The 21,579-nt window shown below is 49.9% G+C and overlaps 1 protein-coding gene across 1 annotated transcript in view; it reads right to left on the bottom strand.

Moving 5' to 3' along the window:
- Nucleotides 1–21,579, bottom strand: part of SAMD11 (sterile alpha motif domain containing 11) — an 82,168-nt gene that overhangs the window by 22,818 nt on the left and 37,771 nt on the right. The window contains exons 4-5 of the mRNA XM_026862943.1: nucleotides 9,593–9,685; nucleotides 2,876–3,099 (exon numbers count right to left, since the gene is read on the bottom strand). Of these exons, the coding sequence (XP_026718744.1) occupies nucleotides 2,876–3,099; nucleotides 9,593–9,685 (317 nt within the window). The remainder of the gene's footprint in view (nucleotides 1–2,875; nucleotides 3,100–9,592; nucleotides 9,686–21,579) is intronic.

The following is a 21,579-nucleotide window of genomic DNA, read 5'->3' as shown; positions in this document are numbered from 1 at the left end:
TGTTATTTACAATCCTGCACTCTGACAGTTGGGAAATCAGATTGATTGACAGTGGGACGCTGGCGGATGGAGGTTCCAGGCACGCAGACAGACTGAATTCAGAATGTGGGATGAATGCCACTGGGAGAATGGGGGTGGAGAAGGGGGGTTGAAAAGCAATTAAAAAAAAAAGATTTCTAAATTATTAACATTTTTTAAATTATTAATGTTATTGGTGCCTCCATGTGAGCCCGCAGATAAACTGCGCTTTGTACTGGCACTAATAATTTATAGCCCAACCAGAGCCCTGTGGTGTGGAGACAATCCAAAATACACCAAGTTTTGTCTTGTCAGTGTTACACGAGAGACTCTGTCTGTGTAGACTCCTTGTCTCCCCCTGTCCACCCCAAAACCTTAGGGTGACCCCTCACCTAGCAAATGCTGATGAACCAATTTAATCATAATAATAAAAAAATACGTCAGGCTTTTAATGTAATGAGCTACTTTGCCCATTCCATGGGGGGAGAAGGGGGCGATGCCAGCAGTTCTGCAGCAGAGGCTCTGCCTGGATGCGTGTTCCGCAGGTACCCGGTGCCCAGGTTAAGGGCTCTGTTGTGACTGTCTTTACAAAACCAAAAACCTAACGTGTTTTGTGCCGAGTACACACTCTGTGGCATTCAGCACTGTCTCCACAGACCTGCATGTCACGGTTGAATATTCAAGCATTTGCACGTCTGCACGTGTTACCCCTTCGTGCACGACGCACGTACACACGGTCCTCGGCTTCGCCACACGTATGTGTGGGAACTCCAGCCCTACGGCGTGTGGCTTTGCCCCGTACCTATGTATTGTGCTTGCTGGAGCTCTGCAGCTCCGTAAACACCTGGGACAGCCGAACACCACACGCAGAATCACGTGCCACGTTCACTCCGGTGTGCCTCAGCGCAGGTTTATGCCGTGCCTTTGCTGATAAGAAAATCTTTACTCCGCAGCGAAAGGAATCGCCTTCTTGCCCCCAGAGAAGCCAATCAAATCAAACAGAGTGGAAAAGAAGACAGCCTCTTCATTAACCTAACAAGGAGCCCTGGGGATTTGCACTCTAGACAGGAGATTCTCCTCCAGCTCTTGCTGGATGCTTCGCTGATGTTGCCTGCGCTCCTTCCCTGGATCACGCAGCAGGTACGTGTCAGCCCTCCGCGCCCCGGGTAGGAAGCAGATTCTCACACAGTGTTGCTTTTCAGTGACGCCTCAACCCTCTGCTCCCAAGACTGGAACAGCATCACCCATCTCCCTGGCTTAGCCTGATCCAGAGAGCTGGGTCCCTTCCCTCACCCCTCGCTCCTGCATCAGAGCTCTCGGGTTCAACGCAGGGCTTTACTCTGGACCAAGCCGAGCCAGCATCGGGCTGGCTTTGCTCACCCGAGGGACAGTGAAGTGAGCCCAGGAGCCTTTTTTTTAGTCTGTGGAGGGATGCTTGTGACTCCTGTGCTCTGCCAAGCGGTTCTCAGGGTAGAACCTGTAACTGCCTGGTGCCCCCTTTAGGCACAGCGCGGGGTGCTGCAGCCGAGCTGGATTTAGGCAGCTTCCTTCACAAGCGAGGCAAAACGTTCAAGCAATCCTTCAGTTCCTGCGGGACCCATTAGATCCTGGTACTGCAGGACCCTCGTCCCCCCCGGGACACCACTCCAGCGCCAGGACAAGGCAGCAGCATTGGACAATGGCATGTGTTAATGAAGAGGCTGCTTCAGGACCAGGTTTCGGATTTTCCCTTCCTCGCATTAACATAACTGCACAAGCACCAGCCTCCTTTTAAAGAGCAGAACGGCAGCATCTCCCCTTGAACAGAGACACTGGTACAGAAACACTCCTGTGCTGCTGAAGCCTGGACACAGCAGATGGGCAGGTTCAGGGGCACAGTCTGCAGTGCACACAGCTGGCTTTAAATGAAGAAGAGCTGGGGGGTTCCTCAGCTGTCCCCAGTGCCCAACCTCAGAGCACCATACCATCCCAGGGGGGTCTGGGGACAACTGCTTAGTGCTGGAAGCTGTAGTCTACAGGGTCCTTAAGGCAACACTCTGAGGAAGCTCTCACCAAGTGAGCATATGCTGGGCATGGAAGAAGTTCTCTCCCTTTCAGCAACCCTTTCCCTTCCTTTTCCACAGCGGATCTGGTTTTTACTAGTGAAAGTGCAGATCAACCCTTAGTGATGTAAACATAGCTGCTTTCGACAGATGATACCATGGATGAACCTGCCTCACTGACTTCAGCATTCGCCTGCTAAGCTGTCTTCACTGCAACTTAGCTTCATCTGCATATTTTAATTGTCCGTAAAATCATAAGACATCTAATTCTCATTAAGGTGAAAGGTCTTTAACACCGTTTTACGCTACATCTGTGTGTAGCAACTACTGCACAAACTTTCTAAACCTAGTACTATCAACGCTTAACCAAATCCTGCAACAACATCTTGCTGTTTCAGACCCCATCACTAAATGGCAGGAGTATCTGGCACTGCCTACATCTCACAACCCCCCAGAGTTATGCCCTTGCTCCACGCTGTGATCCAAATAAGACTTACACCACAGAGTCTGAATGTTAATATTGACATGAACTCTTGAAAACAAAGGAAGAAAAGGACCTGCCTCACCACCGCTGCAAAATACACAGGAGTGATGTTGCAGCTAAGCTATTCCAGTAAACAGTGTGCCCCCCCCAGCCAGCCACAGGAGGTATTAGCATTCATAGATGGCTGAAGGTAGATGCCCCCATAGAGATGGTGGGAGAATCGGTCTGTGGGACACTCTTTAGCACCACCTCTATTCATCGTGTGATAAACACGCGACGCCGCAGCCCGTAAATCCTCCTCACACGGAGACGGGGGTTAGGGACATCTTACAAAATCGGTGCTGAATGGCAAAGCGAGCCCCTTCTTCTCCCATTTGCAAGAGCGTGTACCTCCGTGGCTGGGCACTGCCATGCTGTTGGCCAGCTGGTAGAGACGTTGTTGCTGCTGCTCCTCGAACGTGCCGTGTTCGTTCAGCGCCGACATCATGCGTCTGTAGTGCTCCTCCGGGGTCATCTGAGTCACCGAGTCCTCAAGCAGAGGCGTGTGGGAGTTTTCTGAAGAGTAGAAAGATTTGGTCTTTTTTCCAGAGAGAAATACAGTGGAAAATCACATAAGTATAGGGACAGTGCAAAAGAAAGAGAAAGGGGGGGAGAGGGATATTAGCACAATTTCCCCCAACTCTCTGGCCGTACCCTCTGAACTCGCTGCACCAAGCCTCCCAATGCAGCTGTCCCTGTGCTCCGAGATGTACCATTATATGCAACCAGGACACACCTACAACTTGCTAAACCTCCAAACATGGGCACACTTACATACAGGAAAGTCTACAGCTTCAATTGCCACAGCACCCAAAAAACTCATGAACAACTTTTATTTTTTTTTCCCCCCTAAAGCAACAAGCTTTGCATTATAATAGCATGAAATTACCAGCAAGCCTCTACCTCCAAGGTGGCAAAGAGGACAGGCAGGATGAAAGAGTTCACTGAGTTCTCATCCTTTCATCTTCGGGAACGTGACTTCTTTTTTTCAACTAATACCTGATCAGACACGCACCTCTCCCCCCCCAACCTTTCCGAACACCCGTGAGGACACGATAACGTGAGAGATGTTCGAGCAGCCAGGGCGGGTGATGCTGACAACCGCCCAACGGACAGTCCACCTGCCCAGCTCTTAGAGGGAAGTCACACGAGCAGGTTGTTTCAGACCCGTACATCTGGCTAAGCACCCCAAGGCCATTAAAATTACACCCCACATGCCTACCTCTCCATCTCCCCCGCACCACTGCGCAGCCCAGGAGGGAGGCGCTTTGAGGAAGGCCCTGCCTGCTCCCTGGGCAGTAGGGATCCCACTAACAATCAGGGAGATAAAACCACCAAGGCTTTCTGTTTACTGTAAGCAGAACTCAGAGTAATTACCGTTCTCCGCCTTGGCGGTGGCTGCTCTAACACCGGTTTATCTTGGATCTTCCCCACAGGCAAAACCTTTTCATTACTCAGAGAGGAACTCCCAGTAACAATCTAAGCAGGCAGAAGGGAAGGGAGGGAATGGGAAAGGCTCCCCCCAAGCTGCAGTCACAAGACCACCGCTGCGTTCAGTGACTGACAAGACCACCCTACCGTGTGCCCCAGATTCCTGCTCCTTCATCCACCGCGATTCGCAGACAGAGTCCCTCAGGGATCATGGCAGGTGACTCTGCTGCCAGACTGGCTCCAAATTCAAGGTGGTGGCTCCGAGCACAGGCCACTCACTTCACACCAGCATCAGCGCTGTGATGAATAGGCAGGCACCGGACATCTTGCTGGGAAAAGAGCTGCAGATCTCTCTCTGGTAAGAGAAAGCCCCCTAAGCTAGCTATCAGAAAAGAGCCTGTGGCAAACAAAAGTCCAAGAGACAGAGTACGCGTAAAGCAAGGCCCTGACACAGCAGCTTAGGGGCCGGTTCACTTCTGCCTTGGCCAGTATGAGAGGCCACTAGTAGCAAGTGCTGCCTGCCACCGAAACTCATTACTCAACCAGAGACTCAGATTCGGGGATGCAACCTTGAAACGTTAGAATGAAGCCACCTCCTTCCCAAAATATAGGAGGGACTAATAGTAATAACAAAGAGCCTAAGCTGCACAAAGTTTCAATAAAAAAGGGTTGCATCACTGGCTCCGCAGGCACTCTTCCTCTGCAGAAAGGGAAATTACTTCAGTCCCCTCCAACTCGGGTCAGCCGTCCAGCTCAGCACAGATCCGCGATCAGCACGGCAATTTGTGGCCATATCTGCAACCACCGATCTCTACCCCCGTGACATGCATCTGCATCTCGGGGACCACAGGCTTCCTGTGTAAATCACAGGTTCATGGCCTGCTTCAAGCTGCCTGGTAGCAGGAGCTGGATCCCCACCCTGCGCCGCCTGCGTCACATTCCGAAACCAGACCCGAAAGAGGGAGGCTGCAGCAGCAGCCTGCTCCCTGCCTGCTCCCTCCCACTCCCCGCCTCCGGTACCCAAGACTCTGGTGGAAGGAGCAAGGGGTGGGGGACAGGGCTCCCCCCTTCCCCATGCCCTTCCCACCAGGTCACTCTGCGGGCCAGATTCCCACATCCCCCTCCGCACTCTTGCTGCTCCTGCCACCCCCCCCAGGCACGCAGAAGTGCACCAACTGTTTCAGTTCCCTTCTGATGCTCTTAACCAAAGGTCTAAGGAGCAAAGCCACATGACACAGACCTGATTTAGAAAAACACTTTTTTTTTTTTTCCCCCCACAGCTGTGTCATTAGAGAAAAAAAAAGGGAGGGAGGAGGGGATTTAATAACACTTAATTACCATAAACCCTATCCGATCAGCCACAGAGCAGATTTCAGGTGCAAGGAGGGGAGAGAGAAGGGGGGTAGCAAGGGGAGGCTAAGAGGAAGGAGGAGTCCAGGGAAAGGTTGGATTTCCACACTTAAAACTTGGGAGATTTCACATGACTCAGCCAGCGATAATTCCAGCTTTGCCGAAGCTTTTGTCATTACCAGGGGGTAATGCGGGAGACTGATCTCACCAAATCTCTTCCAGCTGCCAGGTGTGAAACGGACTCTGGCACGGTCACTGGGAAGGCAGAGCCGTGGCAGGCATCCGCTGGCCTCTCCAGCACACCTCCCCGCTCACCCCAGCCAAGGGGAGCCCACCTCTCCCACCCCCCCAGCGCTGCAGGGTCCCGCTGGTAGCAGCCCCAGGGAAGTCAGGCTCTCTGAGGATGCAGGTTTTCTGCTCAGCCTGAAGGACCCGTCATTGCTGCACAACCTTTTCACCAAGCTTTTATAAGGGTCGTCCTCCCCAGGCAATCCCAGCCTGTCCATCTCCTCTCCTTTGCTACAGCAAACCCATGACGGGCTGAGGCTGCCTTCACTGAGCCACAGCAAAAGCTTAAGGAGCCTGAAAAAGCATCTCAGACCAGATTCAAAGCCAGGACTTAGCCAGTACAGCTTCAGCGTCTTTGCTGCCTGAGCTGTCACTTGCCAGGGCAGAGAGGGACCGTGCCCACCCCCACCATGCTCAGCAGCGTGGGTTTGGGGAGCAGTGAAGTTGTCAGCAAGAATGGGGCCAAACGTTTTTTCATTTGGCCTAATTGGGCAGCTACCAAAGCGATCAACATATGGATAACGCCCCCACCAAAGAAGAGTAACAAAGTGAGAGGCTGGATCTGAATTACCCAGCTGTGGTCTAGCCCCAGTTCTGGTCTACTTCATCAACCAAAGATGTAATAAGATTTTATTTTGTTTTAAATGATCCGCAATAGCAAAAAGAATGGCAGAAGGAGCAGCATATGAGCTCATCAGCCCACCCCAGGGGGTGAGTGCAATATTGTTCCCTACATGTGTTTTCCAGCACTTGGTCCAGTCTAGTTTCAAATCTTTCCAAATAACGAGGCTTCGACCAGATTTATTTTTCAGCGGTTCAAACAGGAACCCAAATACTCTTACTGATTTTCTCTTTTTTTGCAATCGTTCAGTTTTATTTCACGTCTCGAGGTATCGGAGAAGCAGATCTCCAGACATGCTGTTGCGGCAGGAGCGAGGGTTTTACTTGGGGAATTGTCTCCCGGGGAGAAAGCTTCCTCCGTGACCTGCCAGCACAGCCCTCGCTCCGAGCCTCTGATACGCTCGCATTTCCATATTAGACGCGAGAACGTTCTGCTCTGTTTGACAGCAGCGCTGGCGCGGCCCTGTTTCCACTGAGATAGGGCTCTCTTTTGATCTCTGGAGCGCACACTGCGAGCATCGGGGAGGGGGGAAGGGAAGGTTACTGCTTCCCCGCTGGAAGGGTTTCCAGCCCTACAGGTGTTTTTTCACTCAGTCAGAGAGAAGGAGTGATTTACTTGGCTGCCTCTGTTCTCCTTGCCTTGTCAGGCGCAGCCACAGCAGCACGAGATGTGCCGCGGGCACGGGGTCACTTCTCCTCTTCAAAAGGCTGTTTCAGAGACAATGCAGCTGTGCCCTGAGGAGAGCTGCATCCAGGGCCGGCCTGCACGGCGAGGGGGAGAGTGCCCACCTTGAGCTGTGGCACAGGAGAGTGAAGAAGGTGGAGGACCAGCACCCACACAAGACACGCTGGTGGGCCGGAGAAAAAGGAAGGGTGCGTCCCAGGGAGACAGCGTGGGGCTGCATGGGCTCCTCGTCTCCAGTCGGTCCCTATTCCCCTTCCCACTCCTAAATCACAAACCACTCTCACAGCATCTGGGTCCCCACCAAGCTGGGGGCTCTAGCACAATGTCGCACTTCCCCAGCTACCAAATTCCAGGTAACTGGTCACTAGGGACCACTGCGTTTGGAAATGGCTCGTCACACAACACGGATCCTTCCGTTTCCAGCCAGCTCCTTGGCACGGAGCTGGGAGCACAGGGAGCGGTCCCCCCCGGCCCCCCGCTGTACCCCTGCCATGGAGCACTGCCCACCCACCCCAGGATGGATGGGAGTCTCCTGGCAGCTCTCAGCTGCGAGGTGCTCTCGCTGTTTGGGCCTCACGACACAAACACTGGCTACAGCTCCTCCTTTGACTCCCTTTGCATAGCAGGGGGTGGGTAGGTAAAGGCCCCAAAAGCACAAAGTCTCGGTCCCTGTTCAGCCCTTCACTATTCCGACGTACTCCAGCATCAGCACAGCCCAAGGTTAAAATGCCTGCCACAGCGGTGGGGCGAGCAGGGCTTCCCCAAAGATCTGATATAATAAAAAACAGGTAACACGGGAGATGAGTAAAGGGCCTGGCTCAGAATTTCCATTCTGTCTCACGCTCTGTTTAAAGGGCAGGGAAGGCTTTCTGAGACAAAAAGTGGGAGTAGAAAATGAAAGTTTGGTTTTTACTCAGGGTTTCCCAAGACCCCTCTCTTAATGAGTAGGGGGAATCCCTGAGTCATTCAGAGTTAAGGAGCAGGATTTAGCTCCTAAGTACATACTGCAAAGCCAAGGGCTGCTTTCCTGCCTCACACTGCACTCAGCCCACTCACGTAAACAAAAACGGTGGCAAGGCCAGAGGAAAGAAATGGAGTGGGATTGTTTGACCCCGCTGCTCCCGTGGCAAAAAGATCAATTTGTGCAAATTCAGCTGCTTTATTAGGGTGAAGCCAAACGCAATAGTTTGGTTTCAGATGGCTTGACTAAAGTTTAGCCCGTTCTCAGCCAGGCCACATGGGCTGCCATTACCTGGATTCCGTTCCTAAGCATGCCCTGTCTTGGAATTACAAAGGATACAGACTCAGCAGAAACAGCAAAGACAACAGCAGGTGTATCAAGGGTGTTACAAGAGTCTCAGGCCCCTATATAACAAATGAGATTCCCAATCTATAGAAGCACCCTGCTGGAACTTACCTGCATGTCTACTAGAAACATTTCAATAGGACTAGGGCAGATGAAAAAAAATCAAGGAAAACTGGTAAAGAGTAGCAGTATATAGGGTTCCTCTCTACACCCTTCAGAAAAACCCAGTAAAAAGCTAAGAGTTAACAGGCAGGAGAGTGTTAAGTGAAAGATAAAATTTAGTCCGTTCTTGGGTAGTGCTAGCAATATTATATTAAGTGACACTAGCATTCAACAGCCTCTCAGAGTATGCTGCCCTTCACATCATAATTTGGGGACAAGGAGTCAAGAAGAGACAATATACAGGAACATTATGTGACATCAGGATGCAGTACAGGTCCCTACAATATATCTCTGTATAGCAGAATATAAGGGACGTAGTTTAAGAAGGCTTCAAACTGCTGCAAAAAGTCCCCTTTGAGATTCCCTGGACTGGTTAGTGAGAATATACACCTTGAAGAGTCTCAGCTGCTGGACTCCAAACCCATGAAACAGGATCTAGCTTCAGGCAGCTAGTCTGCTTTTATTTTTTACCTTTTTTTTTTTAGTGGCCAAAAAGTGGAGGTTCGGCACAGTGATGGAGATGGGTATTACTGACAGCTAATTAGTTTGAACTTAAGAACAAAGCCTTTAAGTGAACGGCCTGCAAAACCTCATTTACGCAACCTTGAGACAAACTCATTAACTGCAGGCTCCATTACCCATTCCACTTTAAAAAAAAAAAAAAAAAAATTAAAAATCCCTAAAAAGAGAAACCTTCTGCAGATTCCATCTCTATAGGAACAGTGCCATAAATGCATAAGAAAGAACTAGGCAGCCCTATTCTCCCTGCTAGGCTTCTTTTTTTCCCTTTAAAGGAACAGATGCCAGCATGATAAGCCTGTGTGTATCTTTTATATTAAACATGTAATCAAGACATTCTGCCTGAAAAGTAGAAACACCCCTAAAATCCACCTCAAAAGCTGCAGCTTGCTTTTTTAATCATAAAGCAATTATTCTAATTAAGAGGCAATCCCTTTCTCACCCTGCAAGCTTCCCTCCGATTAGATAAAGAAAGCACAGTGCACTGGTAGCCTCCTTCATGCACCCTCCGAGCCGGATACTTACAGCTCCCACACCACAGCCTCTCGCAACCCTCCCTTCCCTCCCTCCTTAATTTCAATTAAGTTCCACTCTTAAGAAAGGAGAAGAAAGGGGAAGGGGATGGGGGAGGGAGAAGCAGCACTTACCCTTTGGGGACTCACTTCTGGCTTTCTTGCTTTCTAAAGGACACTCACTGCTGCTGTTGGGAGAACATACTCTTCTCTTGCCTAAAATTTCATCTAGAAGAGAGATGAGAAACCTGAGTATCAGATAAGGTTGTACTTTCCTCTTTGCAGAAGCAACCAGAGAGACTTTGGTATTTTGCTTCTCTCTCACACACACACACAGAGACACACATACGCACACATATATTACAAGCAGAGGGAAAAAAAAAAAAAGAAAGTAAGAAAAACCATCATCTTGAGAGCCTTGATCTGCTTTCCTAATCACGCAGTCCAAAAGCACATAATGACTATTCGCACACTGATCAATGCAACGTTTTAAAGCTATAAATTCTGAATCCAGTTGATTTCCTTACTGAGTTTCATCATTTGTTCTGTTGCCTTTTGTCCCCCTGGTGTTTCCACTCCTTTCATGCCCTGATGCAAAGCAACTGGGGGAGAGAAAGGGGAGGAAAAAAACAACACAAAAAAAAGCACAACAGATCTCTGAATCTTCCTACCACAGTATCTCTCTCTCTCTCTCTCTCTTCTCTCTCTCAATCTCTCTCCCCCCCCTTCTCCCCCCCCTCCTCCTTCAAAACCTCAAGGTCCTTAGCAATCTTCCCCCTCTAGATTGTACGGAAACACTCAAGCCTTTTGCATTACTGCAGCCCTACAAACCAACACAAAATATCTAATATACAATTACAGCATCCCCGAACAGATTTAAAATCAATATCCTCCCATAATAATGCTGGGGAAACTGAAAGCATGATGTTGCATATGGGCAGGAAGGAAGAGACTGTTTGTCACTGCAAGCATCAAATTCTCATCTATCAAGGGCTTGTTAAAGATGCAGCATCTTAAAAGAAAAAAAAAATAATAATCTCACAAACAAGCACCATATTTGAGTAGAGTGTACGCTGCATCTGCCTGTGAGCCAACACGCGTGCAAAGCTTCTGCAATTTGCCCAAAGTGTCTTGGTTAAGAAAGGTTACAAACCCCCTCGGTGCTATTTATAAGAACAACAAAATTATTTATGTTCCAGGGGGGCATTTTAAGCCAAGCAACTGTCCCTCGTACCCAGAATCACTCCACATTACTTTGAATTCAGCCAAGCAAGCCCAGGTTCCTGCCTTGGCATTGTATTTATCAAGAGATCCAGAGCAGAGATCTGTGGCTGCCACAGGCTGAGCTGTGCCGGGAGCAGGCAGTTAACGTGCCGAGGGCAGAGCCTGCCAGGCAGTGCCTTTATCCAAAGAGCAATTCTGGAACTCTGCAAAGTTACAAGTGGCATTTCAAGGTTTTAAAGAGCACAAGCTGCCTCCGATCTTATCTTGCCATGACCCTGTCACCCAGCCTGTTAGCAGAACTGGCACTCTGAGACTACTGCAGAGGCTTGCTAGCATCCATAACCAAAAGCAAAGTAAATACAACAAAGCAGTGGCAACTGGAAAGCAGATGGGAAAGGAGAGAGTCAGCCAGGGACAGCATTTTAAGTTTTCTAAGCACTTCACATCCCAGGTGTTGAGTCAGCCTTTCAACACAATTTGAATTTTATCAATCCTCCTGCCTCAGTTTACCCTTTAAATAACTTCTCCAAAGCCACAGACAGCATCAGTTTGCCAAGGCAGCACCACAGCTAGGAAGTACCTGGCCACACAGCACAAATAGAGCCACAAGCTCCCTCCCCACGGAACGCTTCATTCTTCATGTTGATTTTCCTGGAAATGTTAGTCTGATGCTGCAAACCCTCAGCGCTGGAGGCCAAGATCATATATCCTCCTCAGAAGTGTTCTCATCCGGGATTTGTGGCTTTGAAACAACAAAAGTCCCGTTGCTCTGCTCGCCCCTCCCAGCCTGGACAGAAGGCAGCAAAACCCAACAGGGCTTGTTCTTGTGTACTTCAGGCAGAAGAGACTCCATGGGAGAAGTGGTGACAGAAGCACCAGTTACATGTGACAGCAGTTAGAATATGAGCAGTGAAGATTCCTTGATTTCACAACTCTGCCAAGGCACCTCATTACCCTCCTATCACTCCTTCTCTCTCGCTGTTCCACTCCCACCCCCGTGCGCCCATCTGCCAGCAGACATTCGCTCCGACTAGCACCATGCCCCGCTATTCCCACACACGTCAGCAGGACAGGTTGCAAGTCCCATCTCCCTCCCAACCGCCTGCACTTGTGCAGGGGGAAGACCAAGATCGCGCAGGAACTCTCTGAAGCAGAACCAACTCCACACCAGCCCCTGCCCCACCAGCCTCCACGACACCCACCCCTCGGCACACGCGCCGGCGGCTGCGTGAACAGTCCGTGGGGAAGGGGCCCCACTGCCTCGCGGTCCAGATCTGAACTTGGCCCTCCGGAGAGATCCCACATTAGTGTATTCATCTCTAGGAACGATCTGCAGCGTTTTCCTTCCAGCATCTCAGGTTCACGCTGTACCAAAGCACCAAATCCCACACACCGAGTTTGGATTTGGGTTGCCCCCCAAGCAGTTTTTATGGCAGTCAGTTAGATCACAGAATGAAAATTTTCCTCTTTTTTTTTTTTTTTTTTTTTTTTTTTTTTTTTTCTCTTCTCCGTTTAAGGCAAAGTCCTGGGATGCGTCAGAGACTGCCTCCTTCCCCAGAAGTGTGGGGACTAAATCAACAAGATAGACAGTAAGCAAGGAAAAGGGAATAATTAGCAGCAGCAGCCAGTATGGAGGCACAAAGATCTAACAATCCACCCCAAATTTCCTGAGTCAGTAGGAGAGCACAAGACGAAATAGCAATCTTCTGAATTCCAGCTCAGCGTTCTAAGACGTCATATTCCCTCTTCGCTTTCTTAGCTGCAAAGCAGGGAAGAGGCACGTCACGTTTTCATTAGTGACTTTGTGAACTCACAGATTCTGGGGTACAACCTAAACGGCAATGTGTTTGTTTTACAGCACCAATCCTTTCCTCTTTACAGCTTAAACCACGTGCACAGCTTTGGCACCCCACTCACACCTGCTGAACACCTGCCCTTTTACAGGACCCTGTACTCTAAATTCATCCCTTTGTGCCCAGAGGCCATTCAGGGAACCCTCTGCACTCGCACACAAAGAACCAGGACAGTGGCTGAAGGCAATGGGATGGGAGCATCCACACACTCCGTCTCCCCCTGACTTTGCAGCAGCAAAACCAAATATGTTTTGCAAATGAGTTGGCAGCGTAGCTTCTGGATGTCTTACCACCCTCACAAAGACAGGTTGTGCATTTCGAGTACGTTGCTACTCGTTGACCAGAAAGCCAGAAGAGAGCTGTTTGCTCAGCCCATGCACCTGCAAAAGGCAACACTCCACCTTAGAGAGAGGATGGGGGAGGCTTTTTTTGTTGTGTTTCCCAAATCCCTGCTTTTGCCTCCTCTTTCCTGCCTTCTGCAAAGCAGTTCAGTTGAAAGGAAGCCAAATCAGGGCAGGTTTTTAATACTAAAGCTGAAAATGAAAGACATTATCAGTAGAGCTGTAACGTTACGAAGCTGGGCCAGGCAATAACACAGGTAAGGAGCTCTCGAGGAAACTCCAAGCATACCGATCACTTACTGCCACCACTGCAACACAGCCCTGACCACACAAACTCCCCCCGCAGGTCTCCCCCGCAGGTCCCCAGACCCTGCATTACATTCGAGACTCCTGTCAGGCTGACAAGACAGCACAGAACAGATCCAGGGAGGATTCTGGAAACAAAGTCAGATTTTTTTTCCTCAAAGATCTAGAAATCAAAGTGGATTTTTTTCCACGCTTTTTCACGGGAAGAGGAAGTCCAGCAGCACTCACCTGCTGCACTTCTACAGTGAAGCACGAACAGAGACAGGCCAGGAAAGTAGGTCAGCTGGGGGAGGACAGCACTTCTGGCTCCACACACAAGTATCACCCACTGGCTTTGCAACCACAGAGAAAAGGATGCAGGTACAACACCATACAACAACCTTCTGTAGAAACCAGGGCAATGTGGGTTTAATCTAATCACAGCTCTCTGTGGGCTTGAGAGACACTGATTAGAGGCCATGGGTGGAAATGTCACCTGGAAGTAACAGTGCTTTGTACTCCTGCACCGCCTCTAATCCTCTGCCTCCCAGCACCCAGCAGAGCTGGATGACTTAACAGTCGTGTTCACCAACACATCCAAGAATCCCAAGCCTCATTATCAGATTTGAAGAGAGGACTTGGGAGCCTAAGTCAGCTGGGAAGATTAGAAAACTAGCTCTAGGTTTCCCCAAAGAGGGAGGAGCTTTGCCACCACTCTTTACAAGGGAATCTGCAGCAGAGCAGATGCACCAAGGACACACGTTGCACCAAGGGCAGGGTGAGAACTGAGCCCATGTCCCAGTGACTGAGCACAGGGTTTCACCTGGAAAAGGGACACAAACAAATATGAGGTCGTCGCATCATTTTTGCCCTCCCAATGTTGTTAAATGGGGGGACTATAGAGTTCTGACTGCGGCCGAGGGACTGTGCCAATTTTTTCTCACTGTGTTATGCTACAGCACAACGGGAAGAGATCAGGACCTCTCTCATACTCTCTATCCATATCGTTGGGTTTTCTCCGAAAGCTTCTTGGACCCAGAAGTCCTGAGTAAACAGAGAACTGAGCCAGTGTACATGGGAAATCACCCAGGCTCAGATAGCCAACATCTAATGAGAAGAGAGTCCTTTTTTCACCTCCTTTCACATTATTTTTCACTTTATTTTAAGAGGAAAACATCCTCCCTTGCTCTTTAACTCCCCCATCAAACTTAAACCCTGGAGACGACAATTCCCACTGACCAGTTTGAAACGTCTTGGCAGCATCTCAGTTTATTCAGCTCTCCCCTTTCCTTTGGCACAAACAGGCTACCACCAGAGGAGCTGCTCTGCTCAAACAACTCTGGTGCTCCAGCCCTGCTGCTCAGTCTGTTCCTGTGCCGAATGTGACAGGTTTGCAGGGACCCTGGAGACTTACTCCCCAGCAATGGGCTTGTGCCTTTGTAAGAAGCTGCACCAGCTTGCCTAGTCCCAGCAGGCCCAGAGCTGCTCTCAACAAAGGCTGGCGGACGAGGGGCCACGCAGTCAGTTGCGCACAGCAGCGTGGAATCTGGCTGCACATCGGCCCCATCCCTTGCCAGCAGGAATCAATGGAACAAAGGGAGAGTGAAGCACAAGGTCATGGGAATAACGGGCCATAATTTAACTGAGGGCAATGAGAATGGGGAAAAGAAAAAAAAAATTATTGGGGAAGCTGGGGGAAGGGAAACAGTGGGCTTCTGGGACTTGGGATGCTAGAATAATACACGTGCATGCCAGCTCATGGGGCAGGGTGAGTTCTAGCAAGGAAGGGGGAAATACTGCTGGGTCTCCGCAAAGGGGATGTCAAACCAACTGCAGAATAAAGGCAGCATCCTCCTCCCAGCAGGTCAGCTTAATGGCAGGGGCAGGGACATGGCAGGCAGCAGGCTTCAAACCTTACCCATTACACTGGGTTATCTCGCTGTTCCTTTATGTCTCCACATCTATATCTATTTGTGGGTTGTCATTTAGATTTAGATTGGAGGCTCTCCAGGGGAGGAAGCATCCTTTTGCTAGCTGCTGTACCAGTCTAGACAGTACAAATAGTCCAAACAGCAGAGCAAGCTGGGCACTCCTGGCTCAGGACTGTCCCTAGCCTAGACCAAGGGATCTACAAACATTCTCAAAACACCACGCTTCAAGTTCCCTGTGACATGAGGCTCTTGGAAACAGGAAGAAAAACAGAAAACAAAGGGAAGGGAGGAATGGGACACATTCATGGTCTCTTACTACAAAGCAAGGAGGATGCAATTTTGAGTACTCAGAGGTTTTTCCCTTTCCCGCACACTTTGAGAGAACTTAACTTTAGCAGAGGAGGACTCCAAGAGGCAAGAGTCGTCAGTGACCATCGCTCACTGATCTCAACACATTACGCAGAAAATTGCACCCCAAAGGTAGGCCTAGTGCCACTAAGCCCTTCCTAAATGGGAGTTAACCACAGCGTATGTGAAAGCTGCAGGAGCACACAAGACAGTGTATATTCCCAGTGTATAACATATCAACCATCCTTTCCTAGGCGCGAGAAGCAGCCTGCAGCCCCTTTCTCAGCTCTAACCACTAGGCCATCTGCCTTTCCTCCTACCATGAAAACAGTATCCTGCTACTTCCCACCTCCTTGTGCTCGCTCAGTTTGCCTGGAGCTAAGCACCTAAAAAGGACTGTCCAATATTTCAACTCCCAAGGAGTGAAACAGAGGGAGGTGCAGGTCATGCTGGAGTCACCCCCCTGTCTGTCTGTAAGGAGGCTGTGTATTAGAGGAGGTGCACCCGCATCCCCTCGTCTCCCAGATTCTTACAAAATTCATTTTTACAGCATGCACCAAGCCATAGAAAGGTGGTAAATATTCATAGTATGAAAAACACTCACGGAGAGGATATACTGCACTTAAGAGAGAGATCTGAATTAATTTTATATGCTGCAGAGAGGCTTTTTAGCGATTGCAGACTTGTGAATCCCCACTTTCTTCCAGAAAAGACTTAAAGAATGAGGCTGGGAGGGTGGGCTGGAAGTCCAGGCCTTTTGGAGACTCACTTTCTAGCTCTAGCAAGGAGCATGTTCTAGTGAGTAAGACAGGAGAAGGGGGAAGCTTGTTAAATCAGAAGACTTAAGCACAATTCCACTAAGGATCAGGTTTTCCCTGAGGGACCACAAACCTCACGGGCAAAGGTCGTTTGGCCTCAATTTAGGTATCTGTGATAAAAAACTATAAAAACTGGCATCGTTCCTCTGACACAGATACCTCCCTCAGTCCTGGGGAACACCACGCAACACCCAAGCATGCCCAAAAGGTGGGTAAGGTGATGTGGCAGGGACAGCACTCACATTTCCCTACGGGCTCCTACGTGCTGAATCTTCTGCGTGTGGTCTGTGCCAGCAACCTGGTATTCCCTCCAACACCCAGGACAGCTGCTCCACCTCCTCTGGCCGCTCCTTCTACAAGCCTCCCAGCTTGTCTTTAGAAAAGTGAAGGCTAAAGATAGTGATTTCCAGCAGAGCTGCTGGTGGTGCTGTACCCTTAGCACCATTTAAATGTCCGATTGCACTCATTCAGCCCCTGAAAAAAACAGCGCTCCTCCAGTCCGTGACAGCTTTGACAGCCAGACTCCTTAATTCCTTTTTCTTATTCCCTTAATCTGTCATCTTTATCAGGCTGGGGAAGTGCCAGGCAGCATGCAGGAGCCCCGGCCCCGATCAATCTCCACATTACAGCTGACAGAATGGTGCTAATAACTTATTGATCTAATGTTTGCCAAGCCCCACTGGGGCTGAAAGGCTGCCATTGATTGGCTTGAGGGAAGGAGCCTCTCAGCTGAGAGCAGAGCGGAAAGCCTTCAAATTGTCTTCTTCCCGAGGAGCTTGGAGATGGAGGGAGGGTGGGGAAGGGAGAACAGGGAGGAGGACAAGGGAACTAAAGAGAAGAGGGGAAATGGCAAGGAAGAAGGGTGCGTGTGTGAGATGAGGATTAAGAATGGAAAAGGAAGGGTGGAAAAAGGGGTTGAGAACCAAAGAAATGCAAGGAGGAGGGAAAAGAACAGGAAAGGGGAGAAGAGCGAGGGGAAGAAAAGGAATTGGGAACAAAAAGATAGCGCAGAGCTGAAAAATTAATGAAAGAGGCAGTTGACCCTCTTCTTGCTCACAGCAAATCATTAATAAAAATCTTTCCAACCCCCAGCCCTCCATCTTAGGAGAGCTCCTCCCAGGCCTATTCACGTCTGACATGAAGCATGCAGCACTGCTGACTCCCCTGACCAGGTATGAAACCACAAGCTTGCATCTGGAGAGAGGGCATCATCAGGAGAGATTCCGGTCTAATTTATGAGGCTGTTCCCCACAGTGATATACAGGCAACTTAACCCTTGAGAATCCCCACGCACCTCCTCGATTTGCACTGGCTAATAATTGTAGAAAGTCAACAGACAGGCTTAGCAGAGAGAAAGGAGTTGAGGGTCTTTACTGTGCCCCTGTGGGGAAACGTGGGCTCACCTGTATATGCAGAGCCAGCAGGAGGAAAAAAACCAAACCAATGCGTGACCTTTCGCAAATTACAGTAATGGTTATGGTTGCCTTTCCCATTTACCCTGGATCAGCCCAGGGCATTTTGCCAAAGGGTCCATGTGTTGGAGCAGTGCTGTAAGGCAGGGACTGAGCTGGCAGGGCTTCAGGAAGTGGCAGAGGTGGTCACACACTGCTCTGGGGCTCTACACGCTCAGCACTCCCCGCAGTCAGCTCCGGTTTCCTGGTGGCCTCCCCTCAAGTCTATCAGTCCAAAAGTCTGGGTCAATAACATCTTCCTGCGTGTCCTCCACCACATCTCTCCCCCACTCACAGCTCTGTGCCCCTCCCTCTTCACGCAGGACTTCTCCCTCCCTTTCAGCAGAGCCCTCACGAAGCCAAGAGCCGGAGAGCACCCCGCTGATTGCTTGAAAGAAACACGGAGCAGAGCAGCAGCCCAGTGCCGCTACCTGGGCATCTAATCACAGCACAAGCTCCGCAGACACACAGCTATGGGGAGCTTGTGGGGGAACAGCGTTACCCCTGCTGGTGCAGCATGAGCAGAAGGATTAAAATCCCCAGCATCCAAACCTGATGACGCAGAGATACACACACACGTGCTGGAGCAGGAACAGTGTCAAAACCCCGGCTCTGAAGTACCAGCTTGACGCGTGGCAGGGTCAGGAGCAGCGACACGCTGCCTCCTCTCCCCACGCTTCCACCCAGCAGCAAGCGAGAGTGGACAAGTCAGGTGCCCCGCTACAATCTGTACTGGATTTCTATATATAACATCAGTGAGATGTCACCGCAACAGTGATTTGTTTTCTGCTCTTTACTAGCTGCCTGTAAGGCACCTGGGAAAGGAGGTGGAAGCAGGGGGTGGGGAAGAGGTTATTTTTGGAAGCAGGATAATCTTGCTCTTCCTAGAGCTGCAAGAAAGGGAAGAAAGAGTCAGTATTTATTTTGGTTTCAAAGCCACAACGTGGACTGGCCATGAGTTTGGTGGCTGACCCAACGGACAGTGACAGACTCATTGTGCTGGCTGTGGCCAGTCTGCCCTGTTCACCAGGCACGCGGGAGGCCAAGCTGCTTCAGCTGCCGTGGTGAGCCCTGCCCAGCCGTGGCACTGCTTTTCTCAAAGTGCGGGAGACACACCTTGAAACACATCACTGATCTTCCCAAAGGCGTTTGCAGAGCCATCCTACAACCCTCCTGCCAGCAGCAGGCTTCAAATCCCTGCCAAGAGCAAGGTTTATTGAACTCCAAGAACAGGGCACTAACCTGCCTCTGCTCCTTCTCCTCCTGCAGTGACAAAGCCAAGGAAAAAAACCTTCACACTCACACCAGCCAAATCCCGTGCACTAACCTACGCTGCAAGTGCAGTTGTAGGGCACTGCAAAAGCTTCCACGTTGGGCTTTCCCATTTTCCTTTCACCTCCCAAGACCTCCAATTGTATTACAAAAGGCGACCTCCCACTCCAGCAAGGCTTCAGAAGAAATAAAAATTAACTTAAATAGAGCACGGAAAAAAGGACAGTCCTCCAGACCCAAGCCAGGAGGATGAATGGCACTGACAGAGCCTGGACCCTCATCTTGCCTAGATAAACAACTGTCCTTCATGGTGAAACACATAAACAAAGGTGGCTGGGCTTACAATTCTTAGATGCCCATTTGGTGCTGATTTTCTGCTCAATTTAAGGCAGCTTTTTTTGTTGTTGTTTGGCTTTGTTAAATGAAAACATGTCTGCATCCTAGCTCATTATCACACGCTCAGAAAACAGCCGTTCACTGTGATTCTGTCTCTAACCATTAGCTAGAACATCCATGATCCCAATGCTTTTTCACCCCTGATATTAACTCCTCCTGAGCAGATGAAAGCTTCAGGTCTCAGTGCAAAGCCAAGTGAAGTCACTGGGAAGCCCTCCATGGCAGGCACACAGAGTTCAGGGGTAGGCCCAAAGAAACGGAGACAACTAGTTTGATCAGCTATGGATCCACGTGTGTGTGAGCGACAAGCACTGCCTTGTCAATAAAAATTCCAAGCCCAATTCTTAAACGTGAATCTTTTTACAGTTCACTCCCAAAGCTTCTCCTTCTCCCTTGCTTAGCCAAGAGAGCAGCAAGTGAAAAGATGAGACACAAGTGTTAATACAGAACAAAAAGCTGTGCAGGGAGAAAGCAGAGATCTCTCGTGGTGTTTTTGAGACATTGTAGATGAACACTATTTTTTCCAGGACTGCAAAAGCACCAACTACACACGGCCCCCAACAGAGCAGGACTCCTCAAGGGACACAGATGTCATGTTCTCCCTATCACATGGGGTTTCCACAGGAATCCTTGCAGGTTAACTCTACTGGTCACTGAGGCCAAGGCTCTCAGGGTTTGGCAGCTCCATCACATTGACCAACAAGCCCTAGGGAAAGCCCAAACTTTCTGGAAGCTCTGCAACACAGGGAAGCTGGCCTTCTGCTGCTTCCCACACCACAGCCAAAGAAGCCTCTAATCACTGGCAAAGGGGTCTTCAGTCCATGCACAGTCCCAAATATATATATATGCAGAACCATAGCAAATTGTTTTTTGTTTGGAGCAAGATATTATGCCATGTCTCCATTAAGTGCCCTCTCTCAGACAATATTCAGACATCAAGCCAACTCCCTCTAATCACGAGGGGCAGAAGGGAGGGAAGATCTACCCACCTGCCTCTAGCACCAGTGAGCCTGATTCTTCCACTTCTATCCATGCAAATAGTCCTACTGCAACTGGAAAGTCATGAAATCTGGCACTGCAGAACAGAGGGTATTTGAGGAGAGAAAGAGGAGAAATTAACAGGGGGTTTGCAGGAGAAAAATTATTTCGAGCCTTGGCGCCAGGATTCTGTTGCAAAACGCTGGTTCAAATCCCAAAGCAGGGTGCAAAGCTCACACACACACACACACACACACACACACACGGGGAGGCACCCGTACTTTCTCTCTGAGCCACGGAGCCCCGCAAGGCCTCCTCCGTCCTCCCCCACCCGCGCCTGCCCTGGCAGTCTGCATCAGCCAAACTGGATAGAGGGGATTGGACTTGTTTACAGACACACCACTAGCTGCTTAAAGGGGCTCTAAATCCGTGTTTGATGTGCAAACCGTCAGCTTTGCTACTGTGCCTTTGTCAAGCAGCCCTGGCTCTGCTCATCCTTGTGTGTGTGTGTGTGTCTCTCTCTCAATTAAGATTAAAAGCGCCTTGTGCCATCATCCGCTCTCAAGGTAAGCCCCTCTGTAGTGCCAGTGCCGTACCCTGTCTGCTGCCTCGCCTTTATCTGATCCATTTGGAAACGACTTTTATATTCTCATTAGCCTCCTCGCCTGCCCTCCCCTCCCACACGCACGCTCCCCCTGAGGCAGCTGAGCATACTTGCTGTACCTTTGCAGATGTTGTTAAGCCTCTTACTGAATCTCACCAACACAGGCCGCCTCTCTGTGTTCCCAAGGAAGTACAGACCCCATTATACGCACTTTTCCTTTCTTCCTCCATTTGGCATATTATATCCCCACCGTGACTGTGATTTAATTAGCACCAAGGAAGGCATTCTCCAGCATTTTCCACCGCAGAACACCACCGCAAGAGAAGGACGCAGCAGAAGAATAAAGTCCGCAGGGTCAAAGGCAGGGCGAGACCTTTCACATTTCACTGCCTGGGAGCTCTGGGCATCTCCAAAGCTTGTTTTTCCAGGTAGGCTCTACATGTGTTCCCCACAGCTGCAGTCCTGCAGACTCTCAGCACTTGGGGGAAGTAGCTCACCTCACTTCTCTGCCAAAGGAGCATCTCCCTGCCCAAGAGCCAACCTTACCTCTCAGCAGCTGGATTAGCTACCCACAGGTTTAATAAATAAATAATAAATAAAAGTCCAACACTGACCAGAGAA

Source organism: Athene cunicularia, assembly GCF_003259725.1.
Source record: "Athene cunicularia isolate RWA chromosome 21 unlocalized genomic scaffold, athCun1 chr21_part1, whole genome shotgun sequence".
Lineage (NCBI taxonomy): Eukaryota > Metazoa > Chordata > Aves > Strigiformes > Strigidae > Athene > Athene cunicularia.
This window is presented reverse-complemented; position numbering and strand designations above follow the sequence as displayed.